Source organism: Dendrobates tinctorius, unplaced genomic scaffold (genome assembly GCF_039654945.1).
Source record: "Dendrobates tinctorius isolate UK_male_01 unplaced genomic scaffold, ASM3965494v1 ptg000162l, whole genome shotgun sequence".
NCBI lineage: Eukaryota > Metazoa > Chordata > Amphibia > Anura > Dendrobatidae > Dendrobates > Dendrobates tinctorius.
Window position 1 is genome coordinate 29,630,938 of NW_027361829.1, and position 17,854 is coordinate 29,648,791.

The following is a 17,854-nucleotide window of genomic DNA, read 5'->3' on the forward strand; positions in this document are numbered from 1 at the left end:
CAATAGTGCCCAATTCTCATTTGTGATCAGATTTCTATTGCACATATCCCCAAAAGAAACTAAAAACCCTCTGTATTTTAGGATTCATATGCCCCATGCATATGAAGTGAGGTCTTGTATAGACAGGTGTGTGCCTTTACAAATCAAGTCCTATCAGTTTAATGAAACACAGCTTGACTCCAATGAAGGAGTAGAATCATCTCAAGGAGGATAACAAGGAAATGGACAGCATGTGACTTAAATATGAGTGTCTGAGCAAAGGATCTGAATACTTATGACAATGTGATATTTCAGTTTTTCTTTTTTAATACATTTTCAAAAATTTCTACATTTCTGTTTATTTTCAGTCAAGATGGGGTGCAGAGTGTATATTAATGAGAAAAAAATGAAGTTTTTTGAATTTACCAAATGACTGCAATGAAACAAAGAGTGAAAAATGTACAGGGGTCAGAATACTTTTCGTACTCACTGTACATACATATATCGCCAGGTGACCTGAGTGTCTCAACCTGGGTTGTCTAAACGTCTTTGTGGGTTCAGTTATGGGCTTTGGAGCAGATCTGTATTCCACCAGATAGAGCCATGGATCCCTTGGACTGCACCTAAAAGTGACAACCAAGCAAATCTGAATAAACACAACGAAAAGATCACCGAAACTGGTACTTCATGCTGGAAAAAGTCTGCATCCCTTAGAACTGTGGACTCTATTTTATGTCAATTGGTCCAATAGTCCTTGGTCTGTGGCCATCTCCTCACACGATACACAAGAGTTCATGATTAGTTAAATCAGTAAGCAACGGTTTGTCTCACCATTGAAAATTACAGTGGTAGAAATACATGGTATTTAATTGAGGATATAGGAAAATGAATTCGTAGGAACAATTTTGAAATGCAAACACTTAGCATAGGGGTGGAACATGTTTGTAAAAGCTTATTTAATGACTACAACAGGTGCACTGTTTACATTGCAATCCCTGGTTTTGTAGTTGTCTAATAACCAGAAACTTTACATAGCTCTTTAAAAGCATACAGGTTACATTTTTATTTTTTTAACATTCTGAAGACAGTGTCAAGAAAATTATTTTTCCAACTTTTTTTCTTGACTACATTTCATTATCAGCTGATGGAAACTAAAAAGTGTCTTCATCAATAAAGTATTCTTCGATCTCATTTTTTTTGTAAATATCTCTAAAAAGAGCCCAATATTTCACAAATAATATATTTTGAAAGTCATGGCTAGAGAAGCTGTGTTCCCTGAAGGTTAGCAGCTGATGCACCATCTGTCATAAAGCAGAATACCTTCTGTCTCATTTACAGTATAATTAGCATTTGCTAGCACCTAACACCTTTATTCTCACACCTACAATATGCTACCATATTTTGTTTTCCAAAGTAAGATGCTGAGGCTTGAATTAGACACATATTATATTTTATTCGCATTCTTTTCTATTTTTTCCTCTTATTACAGTTAATTTACGCGTAAGTTTTTCAAAAGAAAATATGAAAATGCTCAGGAGAATCATTGTGATGTGTGCTGAAAATGAATTTATTTCTACATATTTGTCTTTTCTAGCTCTCTACATAATTATATAGAAACATTTCCAACACCAAAGAGCGATGGATCCATTCAAACCGCTCCAAGTGTTCCTACAAGGTTGGTTCCTTCATAGTTTTAGGTTTATAATAGGAAATTACTGCTAGTTATGACAGCCATGACTTTTTACTTAAGCTACATACTGGTATGCTCAATAATGAATGCTGCTGTATGTGTATTTACAACCATCAGCCTCAATATTAAAATCACTCCTGGTGCCACCAAAACAGCTTTGACCCTCAATCTCTGAAAATGTCACGTGCTATCTGGAACCAATACACCTCCACCAGATCAGAGATGTAGCTAAAGATTCAGCAAGGGAGGCATGGGTGGCAAAACATCTGAGTTGGCCCCTAACCAGGTAACCCTAATTACAATGGTGGCGGATAATAGTTATAGGGGAACCTCAGCCAATGATCCGCTGCTATGGAAAGTAAATGACTATACAAAGACCAACACTGATATTACTGCTATATGGTGACCATATAGTGGTAGATACCAGTGCTGCAGAACATGCAAGAAATTACAGTACAGATAAAAATAGGGACTCACAGCTGATGTTCTTTCTGATGGAGTTGTTCACTTTTAGGCTGGGGTCACATTTGCGAGTGCAATGCGAGAAACTCTTGCGAGTCTCTCGCCTCAATAACCAGCACTGCCGGCGGCGGTTCGGATCGGAGTGTTCAGCTGCATAGAAAGACATGCAGCCGCACACTCCGGTCCCGAATGCCGATTGTCGTGCCGGGTATTGAGGCAAGAGAATCGTGCAAGTTTCTCACATTGCACTCGCAAGTGTGACCCTGACCTTACTGTCTTTTCCATCTGGCCCAGACCAACATGACTTCTTCTCCAGCCATGACTTATCTGCAGACATTACAACAAGACACATATGACTTCTCACATTTCCAGCACTGTCCCCATCTATTCTAAAATGCTCAAACTCCTTGTCCTACTGATACCTGAATACTGAGCCGCTGCTTCCATATGTGTCTCTATTACTGCACTAACCTGTGTATGGCAATAATTTATTGAACCACAATATCGTGTGCATATAGAACAGTCCCAGCAAATACCTAAGATAGTGCAAATTACAGAGTCTCACCCTTCCGCTGACACGTCAGGATTAGAGCTGCTTCAAGTGCCAAATACCCCCACCAGTAGCTCCCTGACTTTGACAGGCCCCCACAGTGAGGAGGTAGCAACAAGCTTAGGAAGCAAACCGAGAGCAGTGAGGTATGTGACCAGGTGACTTGATTGTCCCAACCTGGATTCTCTAAATGTCTTTGAGAGTTCAGTGACAGTCAGTGAGGCAGCTCTGTATTTCTTCAGTTGGAGTGATGATCCCATGACTTCTGTAATGTAGATTCCCTGAGTCACAGGGAGATCCTTCTTTTTATAAGTCACAACTTCTCATTCAGTCATTCTACCACAGGCTTGGGGGAACGTGGAAGGAGGCCATCCCATACTGCTGGAGTGTTCAAACAACATGCATAGATTGTCCTTCATAATGCAGAGCACCAATGTATGAACATATTAACAAGCATTAAAACATTGTGCCTTTGCTTCCCAAAGACAGTAGAACAATATGGACCGCAATACTAGGACAGATACAATGGCTTATCAGCACCCAGCTAACAAATGCAGCCAGTGAACATTAACTAAATGACAATAAGGGCCAACAGTCATTCTCACATGAACTGTAACTCATGTCTCTGGGCCTACTGAAATAATATGTCTGGATAATTCAGATTAAATACGATGTTGCCAAAGATGGCCTCCACATTAGTCCTCACAGTATATTGGCCCTCTTAGTAGCCACCATTGTGATAGCCCCACTAGAAGCCCCCACTCTGTAGAAGGGCCCCCTTAGAAACCCCAACACTGTATCATGGCCCCCTTAGTAGCCATTACCCCCATAAGAGGACTCCTAAGTAATCACAACACTGTATCATGGCCCCTTTAGTAGTCCCCACGCTGTAGGATGGTCCCCTTTAGTAGTTCACACACTGTATAATGGCCCCCTGAGTAACCTACGCTACATGTGAGAGCCCATTTAGTAGCCCCTATGTTATATGATGGCTCCATTAGTAGTCCCTTTGCTATTATGATAGACCCCTTTAATAGCCCCCACTCTATTATTATGGCCCCCTTTAGTAGCCCCTATGTTACATGATGGCCCATTAGTAGCCCCAATCTTATAAGATGGCCCCATAAGTAGCTCCCACACTATCATGACCCATTATTATTAGTTTATACACTCTTAGTAGTAGCTCCCACAGTAGTAGCCACCACACTATTATGTCCCCAAAATTAGAAGTCCAAGCTCTATTATTAGCTTCAGCAGAGCCTGTTGCCACTTCATTGAGGCAGTGCTGCAGAGCTTACAGCTGATATGTTTTCTGAGATAGCATGTAGGAGATAGAAGATGACAAAGAGCAGGCGGGGATGAAGAAAACCTTGATAGAAGTAGGGTCAGCAATTAATGACGTCGGTAGCATATGTTCAGTGGTAGCGTGTGACTCGACCCTGACCTCCAAAATGTTCACCCTGTGTACTGTCAGTGAATTGTAGCGTCCCTAGCCACAAGCACGCATCCACGTGTATGTGATTAAGTGGACAATCCCTGTAACCATGTCAGTAAGGGTACAGGTGATGTTCCTGTAAACGTGCTTATACAAGACAGGGATGCCACATCGGGAGAAATAGTGGCGGCTGGGGACCGATTACCGAGGGACAAAATTTGTACACCTGTAGCAGGCCAAATTTAGTCTTTATTCCAAACAAGTGAAATTTCACACAAATCAGATTCTACAGTATATTTCACAATAGTCAATTTTTTAAATAAAAATGTAAACCTAACGTAATTTCACACAACGCACATTTAACTGTATGGATGAATAATTTAAAACAAACATTTTTGGAAAGGGTTTTTTGAGTTTTACATACCACTGAAAAGTAACAAGAGCCACGTTAAACTGTATGGATGACTAATTGAATCCATAAAAATTTTGAGAAAGGTTTTTGCAGTTTTATATACCACTGGAATGTATAAAATACCACATTTAACTTTTTGGATAACTAATTGTATCCATAAAAAATTTTCAAAAATTTTTTGTAGTGTTATATTGCACCGAAATTTGACACAAAGCACACCATATTGTATCAATGAGTAATTGAATCCAAATAAATTTTTCAATGCTTTTTTGGAGTGTTATATACCACCCTAATATCATAGAAGCACCTAATTCTCTATGGATGACTAACTGAATACGGACAAATATTTCAATGCTTTTTTGGAGTGTTATATACCACCAAAATTTAGCAGAAAGCATCTAATAATATACAGACAAATAATTGAATACAGACTCATTTTTCAGCACTTTTTTGGAGTGTTGTATACCACCTTAATGTACCACAAAGTACATAATACTGCAAAGTAGAGTAATTGAATCTAGAAAAATATTTTGAACGTATATATTTTGAAAGTTTATTTGATGTACTCGTACACTCATAAAGGTTTTGCAGAAAGTGCAAAGTCAGGAATAAATTATAAGGAAAGTCATCCAGTCATTCATAGACCCCAGAAAGGAAACACCTGGCGGGCCTCATTCAAATATTTTTAAAGTGTAGTTGCTGTACTCCTACACTCATAAAGGCTTCACACAAAGTGCACAGCCAGGAAATAATTATAAGGAGGCTCATCCATACACCCCTGAAGAAAACAGCTGGAGTGCCTTATTCAAATATTGAACATTAAAAACACTTTATGTGCTGCTGTCCTTAAACATCATTTACACATCCTCTGCTATATGAAAATACAGTCCCAGTGCAATGATACATGAGAAAGGTACTTTATAACATCTACATTTTTTTTACAGTATATCAGACATGTTGAAACGCTGTGAAGCAGATCCAGTGGATCTTCTCATTGAGCTTGGATTTGGTATTGATGAACCTGATATCTGTAATAAAATTCCTTCCCGTTTCATCATGACACCTTCTGAGGCTAGAGGGATTAATACTCGAGTGTTTTTAGAGGCACAGAAAAGGCGTATGGAAATTGAGAATCCTAATTTGTGTGGTAAGTATATAGTGAAAGAGTTACTTTGTTATATAACAAGTTCCAAAGAAAGGCTAGGTGAACACCAGGAGCGGACATAGACATTAGAGGTCCCCTGTGCAGAAACAATATAGGGACTCTTTTATGTCCAATAATGTGACTCTGAGAGATATTATATTGGAGGTGAAATTGGACTCCGTTTCTTCTTGGGACCACATGCAGCTGTACAGGTTGCACCAATGATATGTCCACCCGTGGTGCACACATTATCTATGCACTTAGCCTAGAGTATATTTGAGGAGCTTTTCCCGATGACTACTTCAGCATTGCCATATGCTCAAATTCATCAAGCCAAAAATGTGAGGAAGGAAAGTTTCACTGCTATACTGGGAAGATTTATCAAATTCAGTGAGATTTTTGTTTTCCTTTTACCCATGGGCTTGGAAGTATGATAGCTGTAAATTGGCTGCTGCTAGGAGCAATGTCTGCTCTTTTTTGTTGATATATTTTGTGCAAACGGCATGACTCAATTGGATTGGAGGTGGAGAAATGGTGCGTGGCTATATTTGCTTGGCACATCTTGGGCCGCTTAATATCGGGGAATGGATATTTGGACAGTGGGCATACCTATGCACTGTGCCCAAGCAAATTTATATCTTAAAGGCTGTTTCACAATGATTTTCTGTGGTTCTCAAGGCCAGAGGAGGTACAATCTGCTTTTAGAAGGGAGCCTAAAAGAGGCTATTTCGTATAAACTGTAAGAAACATTATTATACAGTTCATAAAAGATTTTTTGTGAGGGCTTCTAGAATGGCATAATGAGGAAACATTTCTCATTTTGAGTGAAGATGCCCTCATATACAGTATAGGCCATTAGTGTAAATAAACCAAAATTACATTACAAAGTAATTACAATGATTTATCAGTGTATGCTGCATTTATCAAAATGGTACATAGAGTTAAAAAAAAGCTGAAACAACTCATTTTAAGTTACTTTTTTCTCCTTCCTTGTTGCCACACATTCTGTATTTGAAAGAAAGTTGTTTAACTCTTATCCACCCTGCTGTGTTAACCACCTAACTTTTTCTAGACATGTTTCAAGGTAGACGAAGCACATTAAGACTGAAAAGATTGAGCAGTATGGTAAATAAAAAATCTGTACAGTAAAGAGCTAGTCAATACAATGGTATAAAGAGTTTTGTATGGTTACTAGATTTACTTACTGTCATATGATTCACATGCACACACATGGTTACCTTCCCTCACTTACCATCCCTAAAAGTAGATAACTTTTCTAGTTCTCATTTATATACTGTGAAATACTATCAGATTACTAAACTGCTCAAAGTTTAATGATTTTATTGAATTCTATTGAAAACTTTTAATTATTTATGACTTAACTAGTTGCTAACACTGGGTCACTATTTAAATTTGCTTATAGCTCTTTTAGAGACAAGTCCAGCAATGCCTTTTCATGGCCAGTCCTTTCCTCCATTGCTGAGAAATTAGCATTTGAATTGATATGCAATGAGGCTTAACTACTATGGTAGATCTGAAGCCTCTGTCATTCCAGTTTTATTCCCCACCCGCCTTTAACTTCTTCTCATCATGGCCAATTTGTTTTTTTGTTTTAATTTTTTCCCTTTCTTCAGAGGCCCATAATTTTATTTTTTTGTCCACATAATAGTAGGAGGGCAAAAAAGCCCTCCTACTATTATGTGGACAAAAGAAAAAAAATTCCCAGATGAGTTGTAATTTTGAATAACACCATTCATTTCATCATGTGATACAGTGGAAAGTGGCAAAAAATTAAATGTGTGTTGAAATTGCAACGAAAATGCAATTCAGTTATTGTTTTGGGGGGTTTTATGTACCATGTTCACTATACGGTAAAACTGACAATATGTTTCTCCAGAACAGTACAGTTATGCAGATACCAAACATGTATAGTTTTTTATTTAAATTGTGAAAAAAATTCAGAAATTTGTAAAAAAAAGTAATAATAGTAATCATTTTCAGTATATGAGGCTGTGTGAGGGTGTTGAAATGTGTTTGGTGCAATATCTCCATTCCTCTCTATGAGTGTTTAGTTGCTAGATTTTTATGCAGTTTATAAAGTCAGAACAAAAAAAAAACTGCCAGAGGCTCACACAGGGAAAGCATGTGCCTGTATTTCCTGTTTTTCTGATTCTGTGTATGAAAGAAGCAGCCTGCTGTAGATGCTGCACAGATAGAGACACACAAATAATTTATTCCTGATCTATTAAGCTTAACATATATTGTTCCTGTTTGTTCCTGAATAAAGAAGCTCTGTTGTCACATGCTTCCAGAGTATCCTGAAAATTCCGCTGCCAACACGTTATGGGCACAGAGTGACACAGAACCCCAGAGTAACACAGCAGCAAAAGCTCAGAGCAAAAGCAGCACAGAGCAACAGAGATGTCCACTAGCAGCAATCCTGTCAAGTTGTCAGTGCCAAGCATCACTAACCAGAACTACCAGTCCTGGAAATTCAAGGTGAAGGTGCTCCTCATAAGAGATGGTATGTGGAAATATACTCAGGCACAAGTGCCTCATCCATTACCAGATAATTGGTTAGAGAAGGATCAGAAAGCACGATCTCCCTCAGCGTAGATGATAATCAGATTGTGCATATATGCAAGTGAGCAACTGCAAAGGAGATGTGGGATGAGTTACAGAAAGTGCATGAAAGATCAAATCTCAGCAATAAGCTTTATCTCATGAGAAAGCTGTATCAGTCTAAGCTAAGTGATGGACAGAATATGCAGGACTATATAACACCCTAGAGATTGTGGAGTGTCTTAGTGGTATTGCAGAAGAAATTAAAGATTTTCATGTTGCTGCACTTCTATTAAGTGGTCTTCCAGAGAGTTATGACACAATCGTGATTGCACTGGATGCACGGCCAGATGATGAGCGTATGTTAAAGGCAAACTTGTGGATGAATTCAAGAGAAAAGCGCAGCATGAAAGCAGAAGTAATGAATCCAGAGCAGAAACAGCATTAAAGACACATGACTTCCTAAAAATATAAGAGCAATCTAAGAGAAATTTGTGAATGTTTTGTCTGTAAAAAGCCTGGCTACCTTAAAGCAGATTGCAGAATTTGGAAAGCAAGAATGCACAGCTTAAAAAGCAGAACAGTCATCAAAGGGTTAAAACAGCTGTAAAGGAAGATTCTGCATGTGTTGAAACTGGACTTAATGCCAGCACTGGCCCATCTGCAAAGCATATATGGAGAATAGATTCTGGGGCAAGCAGCCATATGACAAATAACATGGATTTCTTCACTGACCTTATTAATGAAAGCAAGTCAGAAAAGGTCATCTTAAGTAATGGTCTCTATATGACTTCAGGAGTAGGAGATTGCTTCCTCCACTGTCCCGTTTCCTCAGCACAAAGTAGAAAGATCCCAATAAAGGATGTTCTCTATGTTTCCAGCCTTGAAAGCAATCTTCTGTCAGTAAAGAAGCTCATGCAAAAGGGGAATGTAGTTACTTTTAAAGATAACAGCTGCATCATTCCAAAGTAGGGTCACACTCTTGCAGAAGGAAAAATCCAAGATGAACTTTATCTGCTAAAATGCAAAGAAAGCGTGCACAGTGCTAGACAAGATCCACATAAGAAATGTGTCCATGTATGGCACAGTAAGGAAGCTAGCTCAACTTTAAAATGGTATTGAAATCAACCAGTGTAGTCAAATGATGAAGTGCATTAGCTGTCTTAAAGGGAAAATGTCTAGAAAATCCTCTAAAATAAGCACCACTGGATCTGCACAGCTTCTGGATCCGATACATACAAATGTATGTGCTCCAATGAGTGTTCAAACTCCTAGCAAGAAGAGATATTTTCTCATACAGTTAGGTCCATATATATTTGGACAGAGGCAACATTTTTCTCATTTTGGTTCTAGACATTACCACAATGAATTTTAAACAAAACAATTCAGATGCAGTTGAAGTTCAGACTTTCAGCTTTCATTTGAGGGTATCCACATTAAAATTGGATGAAGGGTTTAGGAGTTTCAGCTCCTTAACATGTGCCGCCCTGTTTTTAAAGGGACCAAAAGTAATTGGACAGATTAAATAACTGTAAATAAAATGTTCATTTCTAGTACTTGGTTGAAAACCCTTTGTTGGCAATGACTGCCTGAAGTCTTGAACTCATGGACATCACCAGATGCTGTGTTTCCTCCTTTTTGATGCTCTGTCAGGCCTTCACTGCGGTGGTTTTCAGTTGCTGTTTGTTTGTGGGCCTTTCTGTCTGAAGTTTAGTCTTTAACAAGTGAAATGCATGCTCAATTGGGTTGAGATCAGGTGACTGGTGACAGGTGAATCACTTCTTTGCTTTAATAAACTCCTGGGTTGCTTTGGCTTTATGTTTTGGGTCATTGTCCATCTGTAGCATGAAACAACGACCAATCAGTTTGGCTGCATTTGGCTGGGTCTGAGCACACAGTATGGCTCTGAATACCTCAGAATTCATTCAGCTGCTTCTGAACTGTGTCACATCATCAATAAACACTAGTGACCCAGTGCCACTGGCAGCCATGCATGCCCAAGTCATCACATTGCCTCCACCATGTTTTACAGATGACGATGTACATCGGTGGAAGCCCTTATTCTCTCCTTTGACACTTTAATTGCATCCTGCGTGCGGTCCCAGATGTCACGAGCCTCCATTGCCCAGTCCACCACCCTCGGGTCGGAAGACGAGATGGGCATGGGCACAGGGACACGTGGATACTGACCATAGTTTAGGAGAAAGGGCGTCTGCCCCGTGGAATCTTAGATGGCATTGTTTAAAGAAAACAGAACCCGTTGAAGCGCAGTTGGCGTGAAACGGCCGTTGTCCACAGTTCACACATCTCTCCCAAGTCTATGCTTTTTATCTGAAAATAAATTCACTTCTTCAGAACGGTGAGTGCTTTTGCTCTTTTTCATACAAAGTGCCTAGGCTAATAGTGCAGGTAGGAGGCAGAGTCAGGGCCTAGCTTCAGCACCAAGTAGTGGCTTTGCCTGTACACCACTGTGCACTTGGTCTGCACTCCACAGTAGCCAGCGTCTATTAGTGGCATTTGCAGTTGCAACGCTGTGTGCCTAGTCAGTCTTGAGAGGCTCTTATCCTGAGTCCTTGGAGCAGAGTCTTGTGACCATAAACTAGCCCTGACTCAGCTGTGCCCTGTGACAGTTAACAGGGTACGGCATCTGTGTTATGCGATATCGTGGCTCTGTGAAGCAACAGAGCCCGTCGCTACTACATACTGGGTGGCGTTTAACCCACATGTGTCCAGTGCGATACCGTCATTTAGTGTCCGCCATTACCAAGCAGCAGTTAACATCTCTGTACAATGGACCCTGGGCTGCGTACGCACTTTATTACAATCTTTTTATTATTTGGTGCATTCCGCCAGCCGTAACACCATGAAAGAGCTCTGGGTTAATGCAAAGAGTCTGAGTGCATCATCATGAGTAACCCGAGGTCCCAAAAAGACCTGTTTCAGAGCATCCACAAAATGAGAGGCACTCTGGACCACCAGATCGTTTCTCTCCCATAACGGCGTAGCCCACTTCAACACCCTGTCATATAAAAAGGACACCACAAGTCCCACCTTGGACCGCTCAAGGAAGTCACAGGGAAGTTAGCACATGGATTGAGCTAGCTCTGCAATTAAACTATGCTAGACGCACACACGAATGAAGCAGATGCTGAGCCGAAAGAAAGAACTCTTATGATGTTTGGTACAATACCCTGTTGCCTTCATAGAGAAGTATAGCATAAGGGTTGAGCTTGCTCTGTAACTGAACTGTGCTAACTGCACACACGAACGAAACAGATGCTAAGCCAAGCGGCAAGTTACCCCAGTCCTGATACTACTGAACCTGTGCTTGACCTGTACCTTAAGCATGTATCAGACTAAGACTCAGGCGCTGAGCCATGGGTACAAGGCCGCATAAGTGTGCAGCCTGTCTGCCAACATGTACGCTCACAAAGCATAACCAGACACATGCAAACGTGCAGGCAGAGTGGTAGAGTATCCACCCACACACACCAATCATAAATCACACTAGCATGCCTGCTTGCGCTGCTGAGAGCCTTTTATACGCTAGGCACCACCTCAAACACTCATGCCCATTCGGTCAAGGCATCGTACGTGGGCCAAACTGGAACTGCCACATCACCAGAGCAGCTAATGTCCGACCACCAATAAGACAGCCCCACATCACGGACATGCTCATTAAGGGGATCTCTGGACTTGGACTCCAGAGCGCAAGGCTGCACCTGTATATCACTGGTTAGCATAGACTTGGCTGGAGAGCCAACAGTAACCAAGTGTATACCATGAGCTTGAGCAAGACGCTGGGACCAATGTTTGTGCTGAGCAGCTATCGCAACGGCCGGATTTGAATGGGAGACCATAGTACCAGATAATGCTTGGTATCTATCCCACGCAGTGGTAAAATCCCAACGCCTAACAGAGATCTGCTACCAAGCAGTGGGTGGTGCTTTTGTACATAGCAGCCACAACTCATTCAGATATCACAGCCACAGTTGGAATTCTCTGCTGACGTGTAAGCAAGCCACACCAAAGAGACTGGAATGCAATTTAAGGGAATCTCTCACTGGAAATTTGCCGACTATGTAAATGCCCTGTGTCCGGTCCAATGGGCGGTGTTTCTTCTTCTTTTCTCCACCCCATCCGTGGCCGACATCCGCAATATTTTCAGGAATTAGAGTAGTTCTTCATATTTTGCGCGTGCGCAAAGCAATCTTGCCTCGCACACGCACAGTATGCTTTGCCCAACTGCAGGCAAAGCCGAAAATCATTACTGCGCATGCGCCAGTACACTATGTCCCGGAAGTATTTCGCTTTGTTCCGGGATATAGTGCACCGACGCATGTGCAGTAATGATTTTCGGCGTTGCCCGCAGTTGGGCAAAGCATACTGCACGTGCACGAGGCAAGATTGCTTTGCGCACGCACAAAATGCGGAGGAAAACTACTCTAATTCCTGAAAATATCGCAGACATTGGCCACGGATGGGGTGGAGAAAAGAAGAAGAAACACTGCCCATCGTACTGGACACAGGGCATTTACATAGCCCGCAAATTTCCGGTGACAGATTCCCTTTAAGAGAATTCTTCATTATCTTAGAAAAACTCAAAGGCTAAAGATATGTGCATCAGGAGATCTCACTCTCAGTGGTTATGTGGATGCAGATTGGGCTAGGGGAAAATTCAATGTCTTGGTCCAGCAGAAAACAAGTGTCTGTCTCAATTATATTCTACAGAAGCAGAATATATGTCTTCTGCTTATTCAAGTCAAAAAGTAATTTGGTTGAAAAAACTTTTGGAAGATTTCAGCAAGCCACTAGCTCAACCAACAGTTATCTATGATGACAACCAAGGACGCATTAAACTTGCCAGCAGTGCGAAGATTAGCACAAGGACTAAGCACATTGATGTAAAAAATCACCACTTACATGACTTAGTGGAACGTGGTGTACTCGAGCTTGTTTATTGCGAGTCTGACAAGATGATAGATGATGGTATGGCAAAGCCATTTTCAAGAGCCAAGCTTGTGGACTTCAGAACCGCAATGGGACTAACAGGATAAGTAGTTGTTGAGTGGGGGTGTTGAAATATGTTTGGTGCAACAACTCCATTCCTGTCTGAGTGTTTAGTTACTAGATTTGTATGCTGCTTATAAAGTTAGAACAAAAAAAAAATCACAGAGGCTCACATAGGGAGAGCATATGGATGAAATGTACATCATATGTAGTGAAGGGGATAATGTTGGCTCCTTTGTATGAAATCAAACAGCCATCAATCAAGCTGGAGGAGGCAGCACTATGCGGAGAATGCAGCTGGAGTAAAAGCGACTTAGATCTACCATATCCCTTTACCCTCAAATCCAGATTTCTCAGACTGACCATGTAAAGGCATTGCTTGACTTGTCTACATGAACATATACATTTTTTAGGGGGACTGAAATCCTGCTGACATATTGCCTTTAAGACATGATTTACTTTTTTATGTGCAGAACAATAAGAGGTGGGAAAAGATTCTCTTATACACTCTGCATAAAAAACTACTATGTACAGAGGGGAAAATACCGTAAGTATTTGATACACTACCGATTTTGCAAGTTTTCCCACCTACAAAGAATAGAGAGGTGTATAATTTTATCGTAGGTACACTGCAACTCTGAGAGACAGAATCTAAAAATAAAAAACAGAAAATTACATTGTATGATTTTTACATAATCAATTTGCATTTTGTTGCATGAAATAAGTATTTGATCACCTACCAGCCAGCCAGAATTCTGGCTCTCACAGGCCTGTTCATTTTCTTTTTAGATTCTGTCTCTCACAGTTGAAGTGTACCTAAGATAAAAATGACAGACCTCTCCATTCTTTGTTGGTGGGAAAGCTTGCAAAATCAGCAGTGTATCAAATACTTATTTTCCCCACTGTATTTTACAACCAGGAGATACATTTCAAAGGAGAGGCAAAATGTTGGATGATCATAAATAATAGAACCGATGACCAGCACAGTGAATCTTTGTCACAGGACCATACATGCTTTTCAATAGTGTTCTACAGAAAAGGAGAAAATTTAGCTTATTGATGATGATAGAGCATCTAGATTCAGCAGCCATCTAAATATACTAAGCAAAAATCATGATCAGAAAGTGAGGAAAACAAGAGTCATGATGATGAGGCTACTTATTGCATAGTTTGCAGATGTTATCCTTTTTTCTATAGACAATATGGTCAGTTTATGATGCAATGCCACATTTGTTTTCTAGTTCCACTCCATCAAAACAGTTTGCAGTGTATTCCCAAGGTTTCACAGAACTGAAAGTACGATTACACGTGAAGTGAATTTCCTGCTGAAAATGATCACAGAAAATTATCATTAAATCCACATTGGCAAATCTACAGTGCTGTGCTAATTAATTGGGACAAAGCATTAATTAAGTAAAATCGTAAGTTGGTTACCAGTCAGTGATTCCAACCAGTTTTAACTGCTTTGAACAGGTGTTAGTGCCTGTTCAAAGCAGTTAAAACTGGTTTGAATCACTCTCTGGTAACCAACTTGTACTTAAAAAAATGCTTTGTCCCAATTAATTTGCACAGCACTGTACATCAAATAATTCGAATCTTGCCTCTGAATTCCCTGTGGAAAACAGAAAAGAATGTAATATAAAAAACACTACTCTTACCTCCTGACCTTCTTGTGTGACCACTGCAGCTAATCATAGACTTTAGAGATTGTAGTTTCCAAGAGAAAAAGGTCGCACTCTGCGGGATAATGATGAACGTTTATTGACACTGAATTACATGTCACGTCTAAGCTATATGTGGTATTTTCCTGAGGAAGGGGTGGTATTCACCCTGAGACGCGTCGATGAAACCACTTCTTAACTGTTACTACGTCTTGGAAATCTATTATTTGGGCAGTGCGGACTGGAATCCACATCTCCTCTGCAGTGTATTGTAAGGTTTTGGATGGCAATTCTTCGGAAGCTTTGTTCTATGGAGTGTATACCTATTAGCCAGTCTATTGGTAATTCTATTTTGAGAATCATGTCTTATTGTCTCCTTTAGGCCGCTTCCGGCAGCTGGAAGTCTTAGAACAGGTAACAAGTGCATTTTCCTCATTGTTGAATAACCTTCACACTACTCAAAATAATGGTGGTCAGAAAACTAATTCTGAGAGAAAATCTACCCTTACTCCTGAGAAGAGAAGAAGAATACGACAGCTTCTTTGGAAATTTTCCAAACAGATGAAAATAGCTGATGAAAACGTAAGCTCAACTATCACTAAATCAGAACTGGAATTACCTAGACAAGACCAAACGCATCCAGGGCCTTTGAAGGATTTTAGCAACTTAAAGGTCTTCAGAAAGCGAAAACATTGTGCTGACGAGACAAGTTTGGTGACCTTATCCAATGGTGACAATGGGAATGCGCTATCCAATGAGCAAGAATCCGAAGCATGTTCACATTCTACATCTATGACACAAAGCATTAATCTCAACATGGCGGGCAAAATTCGAACACTCAAAGGCTCCAAAGTGCTTTCCAAAACAATCAAAAAAACTGCTCAACAAAGACTCCAGGCAAAAGATCCAGAGTCATTTGAAATGGAAGAGGTAAGCACTGAGGTATATTTATTTTTTTACATCAAATTCATGTAATGTCTCCTCAGTCCCAACCATCTGTGCGTCGCACATAGACATAGATATTCCCTTCTTATCCATAAGTAGTACAAGTAACCCCTCATAAATTTTGGGCAATAAAATTGTGCATCATAACGAATAAGAGCTAAAGTTTGCTAGAATGGAAGCCTATGGGCGCCGGATCCATCACTGTCCGTCAAATGCATGCTCCAATTATTATTACCAGGTAGGGCAGTCAGATCCGACGAAAAAATGGATCCGTCGCATCAGTTTTTCACAATCTGCGATGGATCCGTTTTTTTCTAAAACTGCCGGGTTGCGACTGATGCCAAAAAACTGATGTGTGAAAGAGGCCTAACACACATGACATAAGACTAACCATGGGGACAAGTGCAGGAGCTGTCTGCTATTTACATGCACTAGTCTGGTCCATAAATCAGGCTAAGGCCGGTGTCACACTAACCTGCGCAAAATACGGTCCGTAGTTTACTTGCGTAATACGGATGAATGACCACTAAATAGTGCTCCGTAGGTCATCCGTAAGCAAGGTGAGGTCGCATATTTGCACATGTGTGCATCCGTATGTAATCCGTGTGGCATCCGTATGCAATCCGTATGGCGAGATTTTCTCACAACCTTGCAAAATGGACATTTAACGGTTTTGAGGCCTGCAAACAATTTAAATCATTAGCCTGCACCCTATTTAGACACTCAGAAACAGGTGGATGCCTACATTCTGTACATTTGTCACCTTGTTTTCACGAGGTGGGTTGGTGTTCTTTGTGCAGCATGGCAGAGGGTCTGCGATTCAATACAACTGAGCAGGTTCTCTTTACCTGGCTTTTGTCACGGCGCTTTGGGCAACCATATCCTGTGATAGTGGATCCGCGGAGGAGGAGACGCATGTGGGTCCATCCACTTTTGAGGCAACGACTCACAAGATTACATTTTCACCGCCTCTATTCTTCTCTGCGGGAGCATCCGGAGAAATTTTACCAATACTGTCGCATGAGCATTTCCACATTTGATCGACTCTTGGAGACAGTGCGCCCTGGGATAACCTTTCAGGACACAAGGATGCGCAAAGCCATATCTGCAGAGGAGCGACTTCTACTCACAATACGGTATGTACTACACAACCACATTCTCTATGTTCAAAATGTGTGTGCAAATTTATGTTTTTTGGCCTTCTTGGACAAAGTTTAATGCCCTCATCTTACTCCAAATATGTTTCACCGGACACAGCAGAATGTTAGATCTAATATGTCCTGCATATCACTTAGTCATTGTGCCACCAAATATGTGTGTGTTCTTCTCTCTCATTTCCTGGTTTGGTCGGCATGTAACTGATTTTTTTACTTTAGACATTCTAAACTTTACTATTTCTGTTGTTCTACAGCTTCCTGTCCACTGGCCTGTCTTATGCCGCCCTCCACCATGAGTTTCTCATTGGAAAGTCAACCATTTCAGGCATAGTGAGGTCTAGATGTGCACAAATCTGGACAAGACTCCATCAAGAGGTCATGCCCGAGCCCAGGATGGAAGACTGGTTAAGGATATCAAGGGACTTTGAGGAGGACTGCCAGTTTCCAAATTGTATTGGGGCCCTGGATGGCAAACATATCAGGGTGCGTAAGCCGCCGAACTCAGGCTTCCAATTCTTCAATTATAAACAATACTTTTCTGTTGTATTGTTGGCTCTGGTAGACCCTCAATACAAGTTTATAATTGTTGACATTGGGGCCTATGGAAGGACGGGAGACTCTAGAGTCTTCAATACTTCCATAATGGCTCGGCGGCTATGCATCAGCCAGTTGGATCTACCACCACCACGCCAGCTACCAGGCTCCCCCGAACAATCAGTCCCTTATGTCCTTGTGGCAGATGAGGCCTTTCAGTTATCGCTAGTGTTGAGCATTCCGATACCGCAAGTATCGGGTATCGGCCGATACTTGCTGTATCGGAATTCCGATACCGAGTTCCGATATTTTT

General features: G+C 40.8%; 1 protein-coding gene across 3 annotated transcripts in view; it reads left to right on the forward strand.

Moving 5' to 3' along the window:
* Window positions 1-17,854, forward strand: part of ITPRID1 (ITPR interacting domain containing 1) — a 440,936-nt gene that overhangs the window by 282,120 nt on the left and 140,962 nt on the right. For 2 of the 3 annotated variants that reach the window (XM_073549929.1, XM_073549928.1), the window contains exons 5-7: window positions 1,574-1,654; window positions 5,473-5,675; window positions 15,288-15,847. In XM_073549929.1, the coding sequence (XP_073406030.1) occupies window positions 1,574-1,654; window positions 5,473-5,675; window positions 15,288-15,847 (844 nt within the window). The remainder of the gene's footprint in view (window positions 1-1,573; window positions 1,655-5,472; window positions 5,676-15,287; window positions 15,848-17,854) is intronic. The other variant, XM_073549930.1, reaches the window with a different exon arrangement.